The 19,776-nt window shown below is 48.9% G+C and overlaps 1 protein-coding gene across 4 annotated transcripts in view; it reads right to left on the reverse strand.

Moving 5' to 3' along the window:
* The window catches only part of CRYBG1 (crystallin beta-gamma domain containing 1), a 479,364-nt gene that overhangs the window by 192,456 nt on the left and 267,132 nt on the right, over window positions 1-19,776 (reverse strand). For all 4 annotated transcript variants that reach the window (XM_029595327.1, XM_029595329.1, XM_029595328.1 and 1 more), the window contains 2 exons: window positions 9,148-9,295; window positions 3,639-3,778 (listed from right to left, as the gene is read on the reverse strand). In XM_029595327.1, coding sequence (XP_029451187.1) covers window positions 3,639-3,778; window positions 9,148-9,295 — 288 coding nt within the window. The remainder of the gene's footprint in view (window positions 1-3,638; window positions 3,779-9,147; window positions 9,296-19,776) is intronic.

Here is a 19,776-nt window from a genome sequence, read left to right on the forward strand (position 1 = left end):
TGTCTTTTCCCCATTACAAATCGCAGGTACTTTCGATGATGTGGGGAAATGGGAATGTGAGCGTAGACTTCTTGAAGGTCCAGAGAACAGAGCCAATCCCCTTGTTGCAACAAGGGAAGAATGGTCCCCCAGGGAAACCATTCGGAATTTTTCTTTGTGCAGAAATTTGTTCAGATTGCGGAGGTCTAGTATGAGAAGGAGGCCGCCTGTTTTCTTTGGAATGAGGAAATAGCAGGAGTAGAACCATCTGCCCTGTTGAGACTGGGGAACAGTTTCTACAGCCCTTGTAATCAGCAGGGTGGAAAGTTCTGATTGTAGTTGAGATATTATGATGCTGTGGGACCACAGAGGGACGGGTGGAGACTCTGGGGGTAGCGTTTGAAATTTGAGAGACAGTATCCTCTTTTTAGGATAGCTAATACCCATTGATCTGTGGTGAGAGGCTCCATTGGTGTTGGAAGTAATGGAGTCGACCTCCTACGGGCAAATTGGTTTGAGGATTGTGGGAAAAGCTGCTGTCCTCTGGTGCAGATTTCAAAAACCAGATGCAGGCGTTGACTGTTGAGGTGGCTGAGGCTTAGCCTGCTTTGGCTGACGTGAACTTCCTCTCTTAGGTTGACGGATAGGTCGTGCAGAGGAGGTAGGTGGATAGTACCTTCGAGGTCTGTAAAAAGGGCGCCTAGTGTCACGCCTAGCAGGTTTTCGTGCAGAGGATGCTGAATCCGATGGTAACCTAGACAGTTTATGTAGTGTCTCGTGATGATCTTTAAGTAAAGATACCGTGGCCTGTACCTTCTCTCCAAAGAGGTTGTCTCCTGCGCATGGGAGGTCAACGAGTCTCTCTTGGACTTCCATTCTGAGATCGGAAGCCTTCAGCCAACCCCACCTCCATGCACTAATTCCCGTAGCTGATAAACAGGCCGAAGTCTCGGAAGAGTCATATGCGGCCCTCACTTCATGTTTTCCTGACTCTAGTCCTTTGTCAACGAAGGCGTTGAGTGCTTGTTGTTGTTGAGGAAGGGAATCTGCTAATTCCTGGACCTGTTTCCATAAATTCCTTTGATATTGGTTCATGTATAGCTGGAATACGTGACACCAGCATGGATCCCTGGAACACCTTTCTTCCTAAAGTATCAAAGAATCTTTGTTCCTTTCCTGGAGGAGTAGATGAATGTGGCTTCTGCTTCCCTGCCTTTTTCTGGGCAGATTCCACAACAAAAGAATTATGTGGTAACTGTGGCTTTTGAAAACCTGGTGTATGTTGGACCAGGTAGGTGGCGTCCATTCTCCTATTAACTGCAGGCACGGAATAGGGATCCTCCCAAAGTCGGTGTTGAAGCTCTAGAAGAACTTCATGGATAGGTATTGCCTCCTTTGGTGCATCTACAAATTGTAGGACCTCTGGTGTCTTGTGTCTAGTAGCCTCTTCAGCCAGCAGTTCAAATGGAATGGTATTTGCCATTTCTTTAACAAAGTGTTGGAAAGATAGGTCCTCTGGTGGGGACTTCCTTCTTTCATCTGATGGAGAAGGTTCAGATGGGAAGTCATCACTGTCAATATCAGAATCAGTACTGACATCCTCCCAAGTAATTGATGGCTGCTGGAAATAAGATCCAGAAGGATGTGTAGAATCCTGTGGAAGAGGATGCTTTTTTATCGATGCAGATCTTGGTATTTGAGTTGGAATCTGCTTTGGCATCGATGGAGGCAGAAAAGGTCTCAACGGAGAACCGAAGGGCACCGATGGCATCGACGGGAATCGGCCAATAAAATCTCCCGATGGATCAGGCTGCAAGGGCATTGATGGACTAGGAAACAGCATCGAAGGCCTCGATGGAAAACGGGTCTTTTGTAAGCTCGATGGTCCAGGTGTATGATCTGAGTCATGGTCATCGTCTTCAGATGAACCTGGAATCGGTGGTGCCGTCTGTGGTTGCGGGTGTAAAGATGGCTCTGATGGAGGTATCGTAGTACCCGATGGTATCGGTGACTGTGCCGGGAGGGCACCAAGCAAGGCATCGATCCTTGTTAGTAGTGGAGCAAATATGGTCGGCTCCGGTGCTGGCATCGGTGTCGATGGAAGTTGGAGTTTCTTCCAAGCTTCGGCGACTGCTTGTTGAATCATCGAGATGACTTCTTCTCTTGACACTGGGACAGGGTTCTCTGTCACCGGAGAAGGAAGAACTGGCGCTGCTGGTACCTCCACAACAGTATGTGTTGGTACAGCCTCTAACACCGTTGCCGGTAGAGAGCGCCTTGGTGTCTCAGGTACAGAGGGGCATGGACGCTCTTGTACCCGGACCCGTTTTGTCATCGGTTCGACCTCCTTCGAACTCGATGCGGTCCCCGATGGATCCAAAGGAACGGAATTGGATCGGCGCCGATGGCGTTTTTTTCTCTCGATGTTCTTTATTGGCGGACGAGGACACTATCGAAGATCCCGATGGAGTCAGTGATGAATGGTCACCGAACTTCTTACCTCGATGCTTTTCAGCAGAGGAAGCCAGTATTTTTGGTGATGACGCTGACGATGGAGTAATGTTTTTGAAAAGTTCCTTCATCTTGTCAATCCGGGCACACCTGCCCTTCGGTGTCATCTGGGTGCAGGTTAAACATGCGCGGACGACATGGCCTGATCCCAGGCAAAGAACGCAAATGTCGTGCGGGTCTGTAATCGACATTGTCTGGGGACAATTTGGACATCTTTTAAAACTGGTGGCCATTGTTGAAAATTTTAAGGCCTAGTAACGGTCAGTGATTCGCGGATACTGGTTATGAAAAATAACCGGAATCGATGAAAAAAGACTCCAAAGAGCAGCCACCGAACGGGATGTTGGAGGGAGACCCAATAGGAAATTTTTGTGACAGAAAATATTAATTTCTAATGAAATATTCCATGAGGAAAAAATAGTGAGAAAAACTCACAGAGCTCCTTCAACACAAGGCTAAAAGCAGTGTGGGAAAAAAAAGAAACTGGAGGGAGACATCTGTGGATGCAGGGATCATGGCATGCTGGGCATGCTCAGTAGGCTCACTGTGCCAGCCAAAAGTTTCTAGAAACTTTGACAGAAGTTTTTTTTCCGTGAGGGGGCTCCATCGATGATGTCACCCATATGTGAAGACTATCATCCTGCTTGTCCTGGGATAAAGAATGTGATGTGGTTAATGCTTGAGGAATCTTGAATGAGTCTCAGCCCTGAGCTTTAAAACTATAAAAGTGGAATCTTCCAAACATTTTCCACAATTTTTAATGACAAATTTCTAAGGTTTCCAGGAACTCAGGAGATTTGCGAGAATTTGCGTGACAGGGAATGTGAGAGTGTATGATAACAGTTACAAAAAAAAAAAAAAAAGAAAAATCAGCAGAAGGTCCACAAAATTCTATGGAAATGTTTTAGTTTTAAGCAACTTTCCCTGCAAATGTAAATGGATCTCAGACACTAGGCTCTCTCCAGGCATTGTTTAAGGATGAATAAAACACAATAAAGCTGGGAACATACGAAACCCTGCAATGCAGAAGGCTCACAAGATTCAGACAGGCCTTTCTGCCTATCCCAAATTTTGGGATAACTGTTACTAGCTCAGGAACTGACATTCAACAATCTCACAACTCTACACAGCACACATAGGATACTTACATGCCCCAATGCACTTTAATGGAACAGGTCTTCTGCAGCTTGCCGTACCCCTGGATGTCCTCGGTGTCATCAAAGTATGAGGTCACCAGTCCTAAGCCTTCTGGCTCTGTAAACAGGTCTATTTGGCAAACCTGGTAATCCTGATAGAACAAGAAAAAATGTATATATTTATTGCAGCACCTGGCCCTGTAAGGATTCTGAAAGCCCATAAGCAGAATCCTCCTCACACCACCAGTGGCGCTGAAGGGTTTTTATTGCTATTAATTGGGAAGCACTGGTGACTTTACATGTTATCCAACAGCTGTTCAGTGCACAAGTGGCAGATTCCAAATGGCCATATAGCAGGGAAACCATCTTCTAATCATGTAAAGTAAATCAATAATGTGGCACATATTGCACACTATAATTACCTTTAAAAGAGCCCCTCTAGTTATACAACCCACTGGGCCTCATTTATAAGCATATCTTGCATTTTGTGTCTATGGCAAAATTCTTGAATAGAAGAACTGCTGAGAAAAAATGAGACCATCAAGGTTCTTACATGCATCGCCTCTGAATTTACTAAAATCACTTTATCAACCTGTTACCGCAAAAAACAAAATGATATTGTAATAAAATCTCTTCCTGCTGATTTCTGCTAATCCATATAAATGTAAAATCCTAACAATTACCTACCACTTTCTCCATGCTCCGGCAATTCTCTCCCTGCAATCATTGATCAACCTCTGGCACCATCCCAGAGCCCTCCATACTCAATAAGTCTCAGCCTTCCTGTTGTCTAATTCAATTCCCTAGGTCTTTTAGTTTCTCTCTGCTGGGTCCTACTGGAAGGGTCCATCTTCACCTCCTCATCTACACTGCTCCCTCACTCAGGGCCAGACTGTTCTCAAGCGTGCTCCTATTTTGAGTCTATGGAAAAAATACTTAAGGCTTTATTCTATTTTTGGTGGAGATCTTCTGCTCAGCAGATGATAAATGCAAATATATTTGGAAAGGATTACTCCTATTCTATGATCTCTGCATTGGCTCCCAATATTCTACAAAGTCAAATTCAATATCTTGGTTTAAGCATTCAAGGCCAAAAATGGCTGCACAACACCTTACCTTGACTGCTGACTCATCCCACATGTCTTCCCGTTCCCCTCTTTGGACTTTGTGACCTTTTTATGTCTTTCAGGTCAACAAGAGCTTTCTTATGTTCTTGTTCAGGTAAGTATATGAATTTTATGTTAGTGTGTTTCCTTTCTGTTTTTTTTCTGTGTGAGTTTCCTTCTTTTCTGTATCTTTTGTCTCTTCCTGTATGTTTGTTTGACTTTGGTATACTTTAAGCTCAGATCTGGCTATTTTGGTATGTCCAGGGTACACTTAGCTTTATGCTTCTTGAGACTGTTGCAAGACGGGTTGAAAGTCTCTGCAGTTCTTGACTTTTACTTTTGGCTCTTCCGATCTTCTTACTAGCCTAATTTATACAAAACCAAAAAGAGAGGCTACCTCCCTATACAGAGCTTCTTCCGCAGACTAATTATGTGGTGAGTTCCCTAGGTGTAAGGTTCCTCAATGGCTTAGTGAACTGTGTTAACTAGCTTTTAAAAAAAATAATCAGCAATGTACCCTATTCTGTGAGAAGGAACAGCATCTGTAATCATTCACACCATCATAGGTTGAGCACTGAAACCTTGCTTCACTAAAAACTTACAGCATTGTTATTACTTTGCCATTTAATGATTTCACTGCTCACAGACAAGTGCTTCTCTGTTGTCTTAAATTTCAGTTTGGCAACTTTGCTTGTCATGAAGGGATGTGAATGTGACGAAAGTTACTGTCATTTTCTTTTGTTTCTAGTCAGCTTTTATGTATAAGCTAATCATTACTCAAACCTCTTTTGCCATGACAGTTCATTTGACCCTTCAACAAATCTTTCTTTGCTCACTGGGGTAGTTTTTCAAAAAACGCGAATAGGCGTACTTTTGCTGGCGCATCAGGCGCAAGCAAAAGTACGCTGGATTTTAGTAGATATGCGCGGAGCCGCGCGTATCCACTAAAATCCTGGATCGGCGCGCGCAAGGCTATGAATTCTGTATAGCCGGCGCGCGCCGAGCCGCGCAGCCTACCCCCGTTCCCTCCAAGGCCGCTCCGAAATCGGAGCGGCCTTGGAGGGAATCCTCTAACGCCCTCCCCTCACCTTCCCCTCCCTTCCTCTACCTAACCCACCCGCCCGGCCCTGTCTACATCCCCCCCTTACCTTTCTCCGGGGATTTACGCCTCCCGGAGGGAGAAGTAAATCCCCGCGCGCCAGCGGGCCTGTTGCGCACCGGGACGCGACCTGGGGGTGGGTACGGAGGGTGCGGCCACGCCCCCGGACCGCCCCGGGCCGTAGCCACGCCCCCGTACCCGCCCCCAAAATGCTGCCGACACGCCCCCTAAACGCCACGATGACCGGGCCCGCCCCCCGACACGCCCCCCTCGGAGAACCCCGGGACTTACGCGAGTCCCGGGGCTCTGCGCGCGCCGGTAGGCCTATGTAAAATAGGCTCACCGGCGCGCAGGGCCCTGCTCGCCTAAATCCGCCCGGTTTTGGGCGGATTTAGGCGAGCAGGGCTCTGAAAATCCGCCCCACTGTATGTAAGTTTTCTTTCAGACATATCTTCCAGTCTTAACCTGTTCAATTAAGATGCTCAGAATCACACAGGGCAGCATTAACTTTTATCACTAACTCTGTTCCACTCTTCCCTTAGCTTTACAGAAACCTTTACTCTAAAACACATAGGGGCGGATTTTAAAAGCCCTGCTCGCGTAAATCCGGGCGGATTTACGCGAGCAGGGCCTTGCGCGCCGGCACGCCTATTTTCCATAGGCCTGCCGGCGTGCGCAGAGCCCCGGGACTCGCGTAAGTCCCGGGGTTTTTCGAGGGGGCGAGTCGGGGGCGGGGCCGATTGGCGCGGCGTTTCGGGGGCGGGGCCAGGGGCGTGGTTTCGGCCTGGGGCGGCCCGGGGGCGTGGCCGTGCCCTCCGGAACCTCCCCCGGGTTGCATCTCGGCGCGCTAGCGGCCCGCTGGCGCGCGGGGATTTACTTCTCCATCTGGGAAGCGTAAATTCCCCGACAAAGGTGGGGGGGGGGGTTTAGATAGGGCTGGGGGGGTGGGCGAAAGCGAGTTCCCTCCGAGGCCGCTCCGATTTCGGAGCGGCCTTGGAGGGAACGGAGGCAGGCTGCTCAGCGCGCGCCGGCTGCCCAAAATCGGCAGCCTTGCGCGCGCCGATCCTGGATTTTAGCGGCTACGCGCGTATCTACTAAAATCCAGCGTACTTTTGTTTGTGACTGGTGCGCCAACAAAAGTACACGAACACGCATTTTTTGAAAATCTACCCCAAATATACTTCCCAGTCATGCTCTATTTTTCTTTTTACCATTTCTTCACTTTTTTTTTTTTTTAATGTTCTTTTTACTAGGCCTGGGAACCGAGCACTACATCAGCACTCCTGTTCTAAAAACAAGTCAGGTTTTTTGTTTCTGATTCTAAATTGTCAGGTAGCTTTACTAGCATTTTGGGATGCTTGCTGCAATGACATTGCTCTGGGAGCTCTGTGGCTGCCTCACGCTTCCACTTACACCAGACTCTCCCATCAAGCCTTTATCCGCCGGCCCACTCCTGCCCTGCCAGACTTGGGACCTAGATAACCTTGTTTCTTTTAACTTTGGGTAGCCTATTTACATAAGGAACTAGACCTCACAACCACCGGACAGAACTCCTTCTCTGATTATTGCCAACTCTTTTGAATGCTTTACTACCCAACATCAGACTAGTCCCAAAACTGCTAGCCTCCAGAAAACTACCAAGAACATGGCTCTTTAAGGAGTTTTTGGGCCACAAACTTAAATTGACCCACTCAACTAAAATAGGAATTTCCATCATTCAAGAGCCCACCGGGCACACATATGCATCCTTTAACTGCTTCTACCTCTCAAGTGCCTTTCTTCTTTACTCTACCTCGCAGTATCCCAAGTACTTCTCTTTCCTCTGAATTATTTTGGTATACCTATGATTAGTGACCTTCATTTTTTGTTTTATTGTTTCTTTATTTTTCTCAGGAATTTCTCAGGATTTATTATAACAAGAACAAAAACAGGAGAAATCATTTGAAAAAATTACTCATTTTTCTGGGTAAATATCAGAGTTTATTTGAATGGCTAAAATCCGGGACAATAAAATATTAAGCAGATTTTCCCAGCCACCCACTCAGCAGCAACCCCCATCTCTAACTCCATCCCCTGCCTAGCATGTAGGGTGACCAACTGCCCGAGTTTCGACTGGACAGCCCGGTTCTGCAGCCTATTGTAGCGTTTCCAGTTGCAAGGGTAACCGGACACTGTAAAACCCGGTCAGGCAAGGCCAGGGGTTAATCAGTGGTGGCAGCCTGGCAGCGCTCCAATCACCTGCCTGTTTTTGGGGGCTCGATTGACTCTCCTCCTCCTCTGCCTCTCCCATAGCTGTGAGGCACTTGTTGCTACTTCCTGCTGTCCTTCTGGGAGTTGCAGAGAATTTTGAAATATACCCTACTGAGCATGTGTAGCTGTAGCTATCACCCAGGCCCCTAGGCAGAGTCCCTCAGTCCCAGGGGAGGCATCCTGCTGTCCTCAGAGAACACCTGCTACAGGTAAGCAACTCTGCTTTCTCAGAGGACAAGCAGGATGATAGTCCTCACACATGGGTGATTCCCAAGCTATAGGCAAAGCAGAAAACTGCAGTGTGCTGAAAGCACCACCTCTCTCCCTTTGGCCTGGAGGCAGCTGACCGACAAAGGGGTCTAGGTGGGAAAAGAGTTGGGTTCTACAAAGAGAAAATCATAGAAAAGACGGAGATAAAAACCCCATTGTGAGGCAGAGGCACCTAAGGCAGGGGAATGGTGTGAATGCCAGCAAGAAACATACACTGCATCACATAAAACATTACAAGCTGGGTTTTGGATCAGTAAACCCTGACAATGACAATACGTCTAGACCCTCTTGGATACAGGGAAAAGTCTAGAGATGCAAACAAGAGAAGAACTATTGGACGAAGACCGCATAGTTTCCTTCTGTGTTATAAAACAATCGAAAAACCAACTGGGGCCCGAGAGCGCTCCAGAAAAAACCTGCGGTCCACTGGCATCTGAAGGAAAGAATGCATCTGCAGAAGTGAGCCCCATGTTTTGCTGACAGGCACAATTGACAGAAAAACCCAAGCAATACTTGGAAGAATAATCAGCAACAATGGCAGGGTCTGTCACAGACCCTACATGCCAAAGTACCAGATATAGCTGACCACGCAGGATAGCATCAATAGTTTCAAGGGATGTAAGGCAATCCTTGAATGGGATCGCTAGCCCAAACCCCCCAAGCAGGGAGATAAGTTAGGCCTGAAGAAGCTCACTCATACTGTGGTCAACAGTGTCAAAAGTTGCACTAAGGTCCAATAGTATAACTATTGAAAAGAACATTAAAAATAATAAAAAATGGATAACAGAGCAGTTACCTTCACTACCTGCCGGAGTGACCCAATCACAGCCGGTACAGCAGCACCCTCTTCTACGATGTCCCCCCAGAGGTTAGTCAGTTCCATCTCCCCTTCTTCCAGAGGAATTGAGAGGCCTTCAAAATCTGGTTTTTCATAAAGCAGCCAGCTGAGAAAGAGTTAAAGAGAGTTTTCTATTATGCTTCATGTACTGAAATCCAAAGCAGTTTGTCTTTAAATACACATGCACGCAGTTTACAAGAACAGTTTAGCATCCCTGTGAACAAAGTATAAGAAAATTATTCCTCACCTGTTAATTTTCATTCCTGTAGTACCACGGATCAGTCCAGACAGTGGGTTATGTCCCCCTTCCAGCAGATGGAGTCAGAGAAAAACTCGAAGGGTGGCCTGTTATAAGTTGGAGTGCCCTCTGCGTCCCTTCAGTATTAAGAATATCAAAGCAAGAAGAAACTGGTAGGATGGATCAGGAAAACTGTAACTATGTACTGCACGTACAAACAGCATTAAAAATTGTTTTGTTTTTTTTAAGACTTGCAAAATGAACCAGGAGGTAACCAACAAGAGTTCTGAATTACATAAGTATTCGAGCTGAGCAACTATCCCAATCCCATGCATCTTTAGGGAGGGCGTCTGGACTGAGCCGTGATACTACAGGAATGAAAATTAGCAGGTAAGGAATAATTTTCTTTTCCCTGTACGTACCTGGATCAGTCCAGACAGTGGGATGTACCAAAGCTTCCCTACGTAGGGTGGACCCCGGATAGCCTGGCTCGAATGACCTGAGCACCAAAGGAGCCAAAACCCGGTGGTTGTAGATTCAAGTGATAATGCCATGCAAAGGTGTGCAGCGATTTCCAGGTAGCTGCTCTGCATATTTCCTGCAGCGAGACTGCACGACTCTCAGCCCAGGAAGCTGCTTGAGACCGTAGCGAATGAGCTTTAATACCGTCAGGAGGTTGTAGACAGACACCACATATGCTGCCGTAATTGCATCCTTTAACCAGCAATCAATTGTGGACTTAGAAGCCTTGTTGCCTTTTTTGGGACCACTCCACAGGACAAAGAGATTGTCCGACAAGCAGAAATCATTAGTAACCTCCAAATATCGAATAAGAACATAAGAACATAAGAAAATGCCATACTGGGTCAGACCAAGGGTCCATCAAGCCCAGCATCCTGTTTCCAACAGTGGCCAATCCAGGCCGTAAGAACCTGGCAAGTACCCAAAAACTAAGTCTATTCCATGTAACCATTGCTCTACTCTCTGTTTCCTGTCTTTTAACCAGTTTGTAATCCACGAAAGGACATCACCTCATATCCCATGACTTTTTAGTATTCTTAGAAGCCTCTCATGAGGGAACATAAGAAATAAGGACTCGCTTGACATTGAGCTTGTGCAGTTCCCCGGGATCCTCATCAGGGAAGGAAGGAAGTTCCACGGATTGATTCATATGAAAAGCTGAGACCACCTTTGGCAGAAAAGATGGTACCATAGTCAAGGACACTCCCGAGTCCGTGAAACGGAGGTAGGGCTCTCTGCACGATAGAGCTTGCAGTTTCGAAATTCTTCGGGCAGAACAAATAGACATCAGAAAAACAGTCTTTAGAGTGAGATCTTTGAGGGTTGCTCTCCTCAGCGGCTCGAATGGTAGGCCTGTCAGAACCCGAAGGACTAAATTAAGACTCCAAGAGGGGCACAATGAGTGGGCAGGTGGCTTTATGTGCTTCACTCCTCTTAAAAATCAGACAATGTCAGGATGCAAAGAAAGAGGAGCTCCCTCCTGGTGATGGACAAGAGAACCAAGAGCTGCCACTTGTACTCTCAGGGAATTGTAGGCCAAGCCCTTCTCCAGGCCTCGCTGTAAGAAGGACAGTACCTGAACGACTGATGCGCGACGTGGAGAAATGTCTAAGGATACACACTAGGTCTCAAACACTTTCCAGTTGCGGACATAGGAGATGGAAGTGGAAGTCTTCTGGGCCTTGAGGAGAGTGAAAATCACATCCTCAGGGTAGCCTCGTCTTCTCAAATTCTGCCGTTCAAAAGCCAGGCAGCAAGACAGAAGTGATCTGCCCGGTTGAAATATACTGGACCTTGCCGCAGGAGGTTCGGCAAGTGACCGAGACGAAGAGGGCCGTCCACAGCTAGATTGACTAAGTCTGCAAACCACGGTCTTCTTGACCATTCTGGCACCACTAGGATGACTGGCTCTTGGTGAATTTCTATTCTCCGAAGGACTTTGCCCACCAGAGGCCATGGCGGGAATACGTGGAGAAGGAGGTTTCGCGGCCATGGGAGGACCAGGGCATCCACGCTCTCTGTGCCGTGCTCCTGTCTGCAACTGAAGAAGTGTGGAGCCTTCGCATTCCTTAGCGTGGCCATTAGGTCCAGGTGTGGGGTTCCCCACCGGTTGAAGAGAAGTGCTACTGCTTCTTTGGAGAGTTCCCACTCCCCTGGATCTGTATGTTGGCGGCTTAGAAAATCCGCCTGAACGTTGTCCACCCCTGCAATGTGGGACGCTGCTAGGCGAGAGAGGTGGAGCTCCGCCCATGCCATCAACTTGTCCGTCTCTGGAGAGACATGCCGGCTCTTCGCCCCTCCTTGGCAATTGATGTACGCCACCGTGGTTGCGGTGTCGGAGAGTATCCACACTGCTTGGTGACGAACCAGTGGAAAGAAACGCTTCAGCACAAGTCGAACCACTCTGGTCTCCAGGCAATTGATCGGCCATGTGGCTTGGACCCCAGTCCACTGTCCCTGAGCAGACTGCATTTGACACCGCTCCCCAGCCGGAGAGACTGGCATCTGTGGTGACGATCACACATTGTGGGACTTCCAGGTTCACTCCCTGCAGTAAGTGCTCGAGACTGACTCATCAGTTCAGGCTGTCCCTGGCCATATCTGACAGCGGTAGGAGGGCTTGAAAGTCCTGAGACACTGGCTTCCAGTGGGAGAGTAAGCCCTCTCCGGAGGATGCATATGCGCAAAAGCCCACGGCACTAAATCTATAGTTGAAGCCATAGTGCCCAAGACTTGGAGATAGTCCCAAGCTGTGGGAGTTGGAGGCTCCGGAAGCTTTGCACTTGAGCTATAAGGGTCCGGGCCCGGTCCTGACAGAGGAAGACCGTGCTCACGTTGGTATCGAAACGTGCTCCTATGAAGTTGAGTGTTTGAGAGGGAGTAAGGCTGCTCTTGGCAAACTTGATGACCCATCCGAGAGAGTGGAGAAGTTACAAAACTCTCAATTGCCTGCTGACATAAGTCTCGTGACTTTGCTCGAATGAGCCAGTTGTCCAGGTAGGGATGGACTAGGATGCCCTCCTTCCGTAGGGCTGCCGCCACCACCACCATTACCTTGGTGAAGGTGCGGGGAGCAGTCGCCAGGCCGAAGGGCAGGGCCCGAAATTGAAAATGTTGACAGAGGATCTTGAAGCGCAGAAAGCGTCGATGTGCCTTGAGGATGGGGATGTGAAGATAAGCTTCCGTTAAGTCCAAGGAACTCCCCGCTGTGCACTGCCGCTATTACGGACCGTAAGGTTTCCATCCGGAAGTGTGGGATCTTGAGGGCCTTGTTGACCATCTTGAGATCGAGGATTGGCCGAAAAGAATCTTCCTTTTTGGGAACCATGAAGTAGACAGAATAATGGCCTTTTCCTTGTTCTTCCGGGGGCACTGGTAAAATGGCCCCCAAGGCTAGGAGCCGATTGCGCGTCTGTCGGGCCCGGTCCCTTGTAGCTGTGCTTTAGAATATCTAGAACCCACTGATCCGAGGTAATTTTGACCCACTCCTCGTAGAATATGGAAAGGTGTCCTCCTATCCAGGGGGTGGAAGAGTAGGTCAGCGAGCCTTCACTGGGAAGATTTGGAAGGTGCCCCTTGGGAGGGGTTATCCCAAGCTGTTCTCCAGCCCCGAAAGGAATGAGACCACAACTGTGAACGTGAAGAAGATGGTCTCTGAGCTGCAGGCCTTGACTGGCGAAAACGCCACTGTCCCCGGAAACGACTTTTAGTAGAGCTGAACGTCCTTGAAGTCCATGGGGGATCCTCCAGTAGCTTATGGACCTTATTCTCTCCGAGGGATTTGATGAGCTGTTCTAGATCTTCACCAAACAGCAGCTTTCCCTTGAAGGGCAGAGATCCCAACTGAGACTTGGAAGACGAATCCGTCGACCAATTACAAAGCCAAAGAAGGCGTCTAACCGAGACAACTGAAACCATGGATCTGGCAAGTACCCGGAGAAGATCGTATAAAGCGTCCGCTCCATAAGCAATAACTGCTTCCAGGCGCTCTGCCTGTTGTGTTTCATCGGGCGATAGCTCCTGGGTGCTAAGCAGTTGTTGGACCCACCTGAACCCTGCTCGCTGCATGAGGGAGCTACAGACGGCCGCCTGGACCTCCAAGCAGATACCTCAAATACCCTTTTTTTAGGTAGACTTCGAGCTTACGGTCCTGCAGGTCCTTCAGGGCGGCCCCACCCGTTACCGGAATAGTAGTCCGTTTTGTAACCACAGACACTGATGCAACCACCTTAGGGACCTTGAGGAGATCTAAGAACTCTTCTGGCAGAGGGTACAACTTGTCCATAGCTCTGCCTACCCTAAGAGAGGCGTCTGGAGAGTCCCACTCTCTAGACAACAATTACAGGAGCATTGGATGGAAAGGAAAAGTCCGAGTTGGTGGGCGCAGGCCGGCCAGAGCAGGATTGCCCTTGCTCGTTGTCATACTAGTCCCAGGAGGGTCCTGCAGAGCCTCTATATCCAATTCGGCCAAGACGTGGGGGATGAGAGGGTCTACCTCATCCCTCTGGAAGAGGCGTAGTACTCTTTGGTCATCTCCCTCCATTTGAACAGATGTAGTGGGATCCTGCAGGTCTGGATCAGCCGGCGTAACCAGAGGAGGGACCAATCGGACCCTGGGGGCTGGCTGATGAATCCATGTTCCTTGGGGAGCCTGAGGTTAAGGGACCCCTGCTGTTCCTTGGGAGGCCGAGTTACCCCGGGTCTAGTGAGTTAACAGGTGATAAATTTGGCGGCGATACGGGGTCTGAGACACCATCTGGCTGCGCGGGAGCCACCGGCTCGGAACACAAAATGGCTGCCGTTCCCGCACTAGACGGGAACGGGGCCAGCGTTGCAGACAGTCACGCCTGCGAGTGCAGACGCCCAGCCGGCCGCGAGGAACCCTCCCCACCAGGGAGACATCTCTCGCATAAAACCTTTGTGGGAGAGCCGAAAACCCGGCTCTCCACAGGCACTGCATCTTAACGGGCGCAGCATGGGGTCGGGCAATGAGCAGGAAAAGAAATCAAGCTCGCAGCAGCCAGGAGCGGGAAAGAGAGAAACAGCCTCCGCTCAGGTACAACGATTCAAAATATAAACTTGTTAAAACAGAGGAATTATGCATCTCTTATTAACACTGCCCCGAGGAAACAGCCTCTGAGGGCAAGGCAGTAGGTTGTTGAAGTGGGGGAGAGGCTGGACCACCAGCATCTACCCTGGAGACACTATTAAAACTCCACTTGAGAAAGGAATAACCTAACCTGAAAGGGAATAAAGGAACATAAACTTACCCCAAAATGTGAACAAAAATAAGCAACAGTACCAACAGTTCTGGTTGCAAGCTTAAAATGCCTGAACACCGAGTAAGTCAGAAGGGCTGTTCCCTTTTAAAAGATACTGCCTTTTTTTTTGTAATCTGATCCAGCCCCAAATAAAGGAAATATAGTAGAAAGCAAGGAAAGAGAATTAAGAAGTAATCTATCTTTCCAAAACTTTGGAGAGGAACCGTAGGTTCTGCCACCTTTATCTGCTGGAGTCAGAGAAAAACTGAAGGGTGCAGAGGGCGCTCCAGCTTATAACAGGCCACCCTTCGAGTTTTTCTCTGATTCCATCTGCTGGAAGGGGGATATAACCCACTCTCTGGACTGATCCAGGTAAGTACAGGGAACAATTGGTTCTTCATTCTCGATCTTCACAAAGCTATTCATTGTGCAGGGTATGGGATTTGTCTGTGCTTCATTTAATAGGTAAAATGTTTAGGGAAGTGGTGCACTAGAAACAGTCACTACTTCTCCATCACATCTACCAACACCTCTGTAAAGCGAAGGAAGAGCAGCAATTGAAAAATACCATGACACTAACAGCCACTTCTTACCCATACACAATGAGATACACAATAGCAGGACAAAAGGGTGGGAGGAGGTTCCCTCTGGAGTCCTGTAGTAACAGGTAGATATCTCTCTAGAAGGGTGCAAGGTTTAGTGTCCTCCCTAAAGTACAGATCTCATAGTGCACTAATACGGGAAAAGAAAGCTGGCATCACAGAGAGTTCAAGTTATCTCCGTTCCATTACATATGCTGTTAAAATGCTCAAGAGTTACTTTTAAGGGATGAGGTACAGTCTTGTGATTACAGCATTGCCTTACAAATCTGAAAAAGCCTTGGAAAACTCTTCTAACACTGCATCTCTGCGACCTTGAATAAAGCCACTTTCTTTTTTTGTGCCTCAGTTTGCTCAGCTTTATTGGGTAATAAAACTAAAATTTCTCCTTTCCCTCTCTCCTCTTTGGAAATTTTCAAGTAATCGAGGTGAAAACATTGGGCCGGATTTTAAAACGTGCGCGCTACCCGGCGCGCACAAATGTATGCCCGATTTTATAACATGCGCACATGTTATAAAATCTGGGGTCAGCGTGCGCAACACTAGTATATCTTGCGCGAGCCGAGCCCTAGGGGAGCCCCGATGGCTTTCCCTGGTCCCTCCAACCCCCCCCCACCTTCCCCTCCCTTCCCCTATCTAAACCCCCCCCTAGCCCTATCTAACCCCCCCCAACCTTTTAATAAGTTGCGCCTGCCTCTGGGCAGGTGTAGGTTGTGCGTGCCGGCCGAGTGCCGTCGCGTGATTCCCTGGCATGGCCGCTGTGCCGGAGGCCTCGGACCCGTCCCGTCCCGCCCCCCCTTTCACAAAGCCCCGGGACATGCGTGCGTCGCTGGGCCTATGCAAAATAGGCTCGGCGCGCGTGACCCTTTGAAAATCTGGCCCGCTGTGTTGCCCAATCGCCCACCAGAGAAGGCAGTAAGTACCTACAGTTCTGCCTTTTTGAGACAGAGGACCCAAATTCCCATTCTGCATCGGTAGAGGGAAAAAAGCCTTGCAAGTCAGATCCATAATTTGCAGCTGATGAACTACAGTGAAAATCTCTTTGAATCACACATTAAAATGTCAGTCAAAAATCTGGAAAACTCAAAGTTTTCAGCTTGATTGTTACACTGTGTAACTAGCAGTTGCCACAACATAAGAAATTACAGCCCAAGCAGACCAATCCGACTTTAATATTACTTCCCTGGCTCACAAGGTTCAAAAGTGAAACAGGAAATAGGAAAATGGATCCCCTCTAAAAATGGCCAGTAGGCTGTGTTCCAGCCAAAAGAAGAGAAGGAGCCTCCAGTGGTGGTTTTGGAACATGCGATTCCTTAGGCAGCTGATTTCCCTCATGATTAGTATATTGTATAGAGGTATGATACATGTCCTTGCACTGTCTTTGAGCTACAATAATATGTAAACATAATAAATAGGATATAAAAGAAAGAAAATAAGGAAGCCACAAGTGAATCCTGAAACATTTAGAAACTTAATTGATAAACCAGTTTGTTTTTATTTTTATTGACAGGATACTCCTAAAAGGAAAATTAGTTCTTACCTGTTAATTTTCGTTCCTGTAGTACCACGAATCAGTCCAGACCTTGGGTTGAGCCTCCTTTCCAGCAGGTGAAGACAGACTAAAACTGCAAAGGTGCCCTATATGAGGGCACAGCCCCTCCTGTAACCCTTCAGTATAACCATTGTCAAAGCAGAAAAACAACAAACTCAGAATAGGATCAAGCAAGTAACCATAAAGCTCAATTGAGCAACTGTAAAACAGAGTAAGAAAAAAACATGGTAGAACTATACGCTCTTGCATAAACTTGGTACTTGAACAACCAACCAAGGCTTCCGGTGTAATTGCTCAGGATTATAGTATAGAATTAGGCATCAAAATCTGTGAATCTGTAAAACAAGCTTTGAGAGGACAGGAAAAGAGAATGAAGACAGGGAAGGGCGTCTGGACTGATCCGTGGTACTACAGGAATGAAAATGAACAGGTAAGAACTAATTTTCCTTTCCCTGTACGTACCCGGATCAGTCCAGACCTTGGGATGTACCAAAGCTTCCCTATCCCGGGTGGGACCGAGACAGTCCCGCTCGAAGCACTTGCCGCCCAAAGGAACCAAAGACCGGTGCTTGCACATCCAGACGGTAGTGTCGAGCAAAAGTATGCAGGGACGTCCAGGTGGCGGCCCTGCAAATCTCTTGCGGAGAGACCGATTGGCTCTCCGCCCAGGAAGTAGTTTGAGAACGTAGCGAGTGAGCCTTTAAGCCCTCCGGAATTGACCGACCTTGGCAGAGATAAGCCGAGGAAATGGCTTCCTTCAACCATCGTGCAATAGTGGTCTTAGAAGCCGGCTTGCCCCGATTGGGACCACTCCACAGGAGAAAAAGATGTTCCGAGACCCGAAAGTCATTAGTAACCTGAAGATACCTGAGTAGAACGCGTTTGACATCCAGTTTACGAAGGTTGCCTCCAGCGGTACCCGCAATCTCGACCCAAGAAAATGCAGGAAGCTCTATTGATTGGTTGACATGGAAGGCAGACACCACTTTCGGAAGAAAAGAGGGCACCGTTTTGAGAGAGACACCGGAGTCAGAGATTCGCAAAAAGGGTTCCCGACAGGATAACGCTTGAATCTCAGAGACCCGCCGAGCAGAGGCGATCGAAACAAGGAAAATAGTCTTGAGTGTAAGGTACTTTACCGTAGCCCGATGGATAGGTTCGAACGGAGCAGAACACAGGGCCCGGAGGACCAGATTGAGACTCCACGAAGGACAAATATTGCGAGCGGGCAGATGCAGGTGTTTGACTCCCCTCAAAAACCGAACTACGTCCGGGTGAGCCACTAAAGGATGACCATCGACCCATCCGAGAAGAGAGCCAAGAGCGGAAACTTGCACACGGAGAGAGCTGAAGGAGAGGCCCTTGGAGAGACCCTCCTGCAGAAAAGAAAGAACTACTGAGACTGGGGCGGAGCGAGTTGAGACACCCGACTTCTCACAAACAGTCTCAAAGACTTTCCACACGCAAACGTAGGCTAGAGAAGTCGACTGCTTTCAGGCTCGAAGCAAGGTGGAGATGACCTCTTCCTTGTAGCCTTTTCGTCTCAGACGCCGCCGTCCAAAAGCCAGGCCACTAGACAGAAGCGATCGGCCTGGTCGAAATATACAGGTCCCTGCCGCAGTAGACAAGGAAGATGGCCAAGCCGCAGAGGACCGTCTGCCGCCAGGTTGACAAGATCTGCGAACCATGGCCTGCGAGGCCACTCGGGTGCTACCAGAACCACTGGTCCCCTGCGGAGCTCTATTCTCCTGAGAATCTTTCCCACTAGGGGCCACGGAGGAAACACGTACAGGAGGACGTCTGCGGGCCAGGGAAGAGCCAGAGCATCGACTCCCTCTGAGCCGTGGTCCATCCAGCAGCTGAAGAACCGATCAGCCTTGGCATTGTGCATGGTCGCCATTAAGTCCAGGTGGGGCTGACCCCACCTTCTGACGATCAGGTCCATGGCTGCTTTGGAGAGTTCCCACTCTCCCGGATCGAGCGATTGGCGACTGAGAAAATCCGCTTGAACATTTTCCTTGCCCGCAATGTGAGAGGCCGCTAGGCAAGCCAGGTGTCATTCCGCCCAGGCAAAGAGACGGCTGGCTTCCAGGCGACTGCGGGTGCCCCCCTGACAATAGATGTACGACACGGTGGTGGAGTTGTCGGACAGCACTCTTACCGCTTTGCCACATAAGAGGGGCAAGAACTCCTGCAGAGCCAGACGCACCGCCCTGGCCTCCAGCCGATTGATGTGCCAGCGAGACTGACTGGGTGACCATATCCCCTGAGTGGACCGGGACAGGCAGACTGCACCCTAGCCCGAGAGACTGGCGTCCGTGGTCACTATCATCCACTGTGGAGACTGAAGGGGCATTCCCCGGAGAAGATGGGGGAGCAAAAGCCACCACTGCAAGTCGGCGATGGTAGAGGCCGAAAGAGGGAGGACCATGTGATACTGTTCCGACACCAGCTGCCAATGTGATAGCAAGCTTTCTGTAACAGTCGCATATGAGCAAAGGCCCAGGGGACTAGATCGATGGTGGAAGCCATGGACCCTAGAACCTGCAAGTAGTCCCAGGCCGTTGGAAGAGGCAGCGAGATCAAGTCCCGTATCTGGTCGATCAACTTGAGGGCCCGCGCACGAGGCAAGAAGACTTTGTCTCGTGCGCAAAGTCCAAGCGGGCGTCTAAGCGGGCTCCCAGGAACTCTAATTCCTGGGAGGGCTGGAGGTTGCTTTTGGAATAATTCACTATCCACCCTAGAGACGCGAGGAGGGCCAATACCCGATCTACCGCCTATATGCAGAGAACCTCCGACTTGGCCCACACAAGCCAGTCGTCCAGATAGGGATGAACTAGAACACCTTCCCGACGAAGGGCTGCTGCCACCACCACCATGATCGTGGTGAAGGTGCGAGGCGCGATCGCGAGGCCA

Source organism: Rhinatrema bivittatum, chromosome 3 (genome assembly GCF_901001135.1).
Source record: "Rhinatrema bivittatum chromosome 3, aRhiBiv1.1, whole genome shotgun sequence".
In the NCBI taxonomy this organism is placed as follows: domain Eukaryota; kingdom Metazoa; phylum Chordata; class Amphibia; order Gymnophiona; family Rhinatrematidae; genus Rhinatrema; species Rhinatrema bivittatum.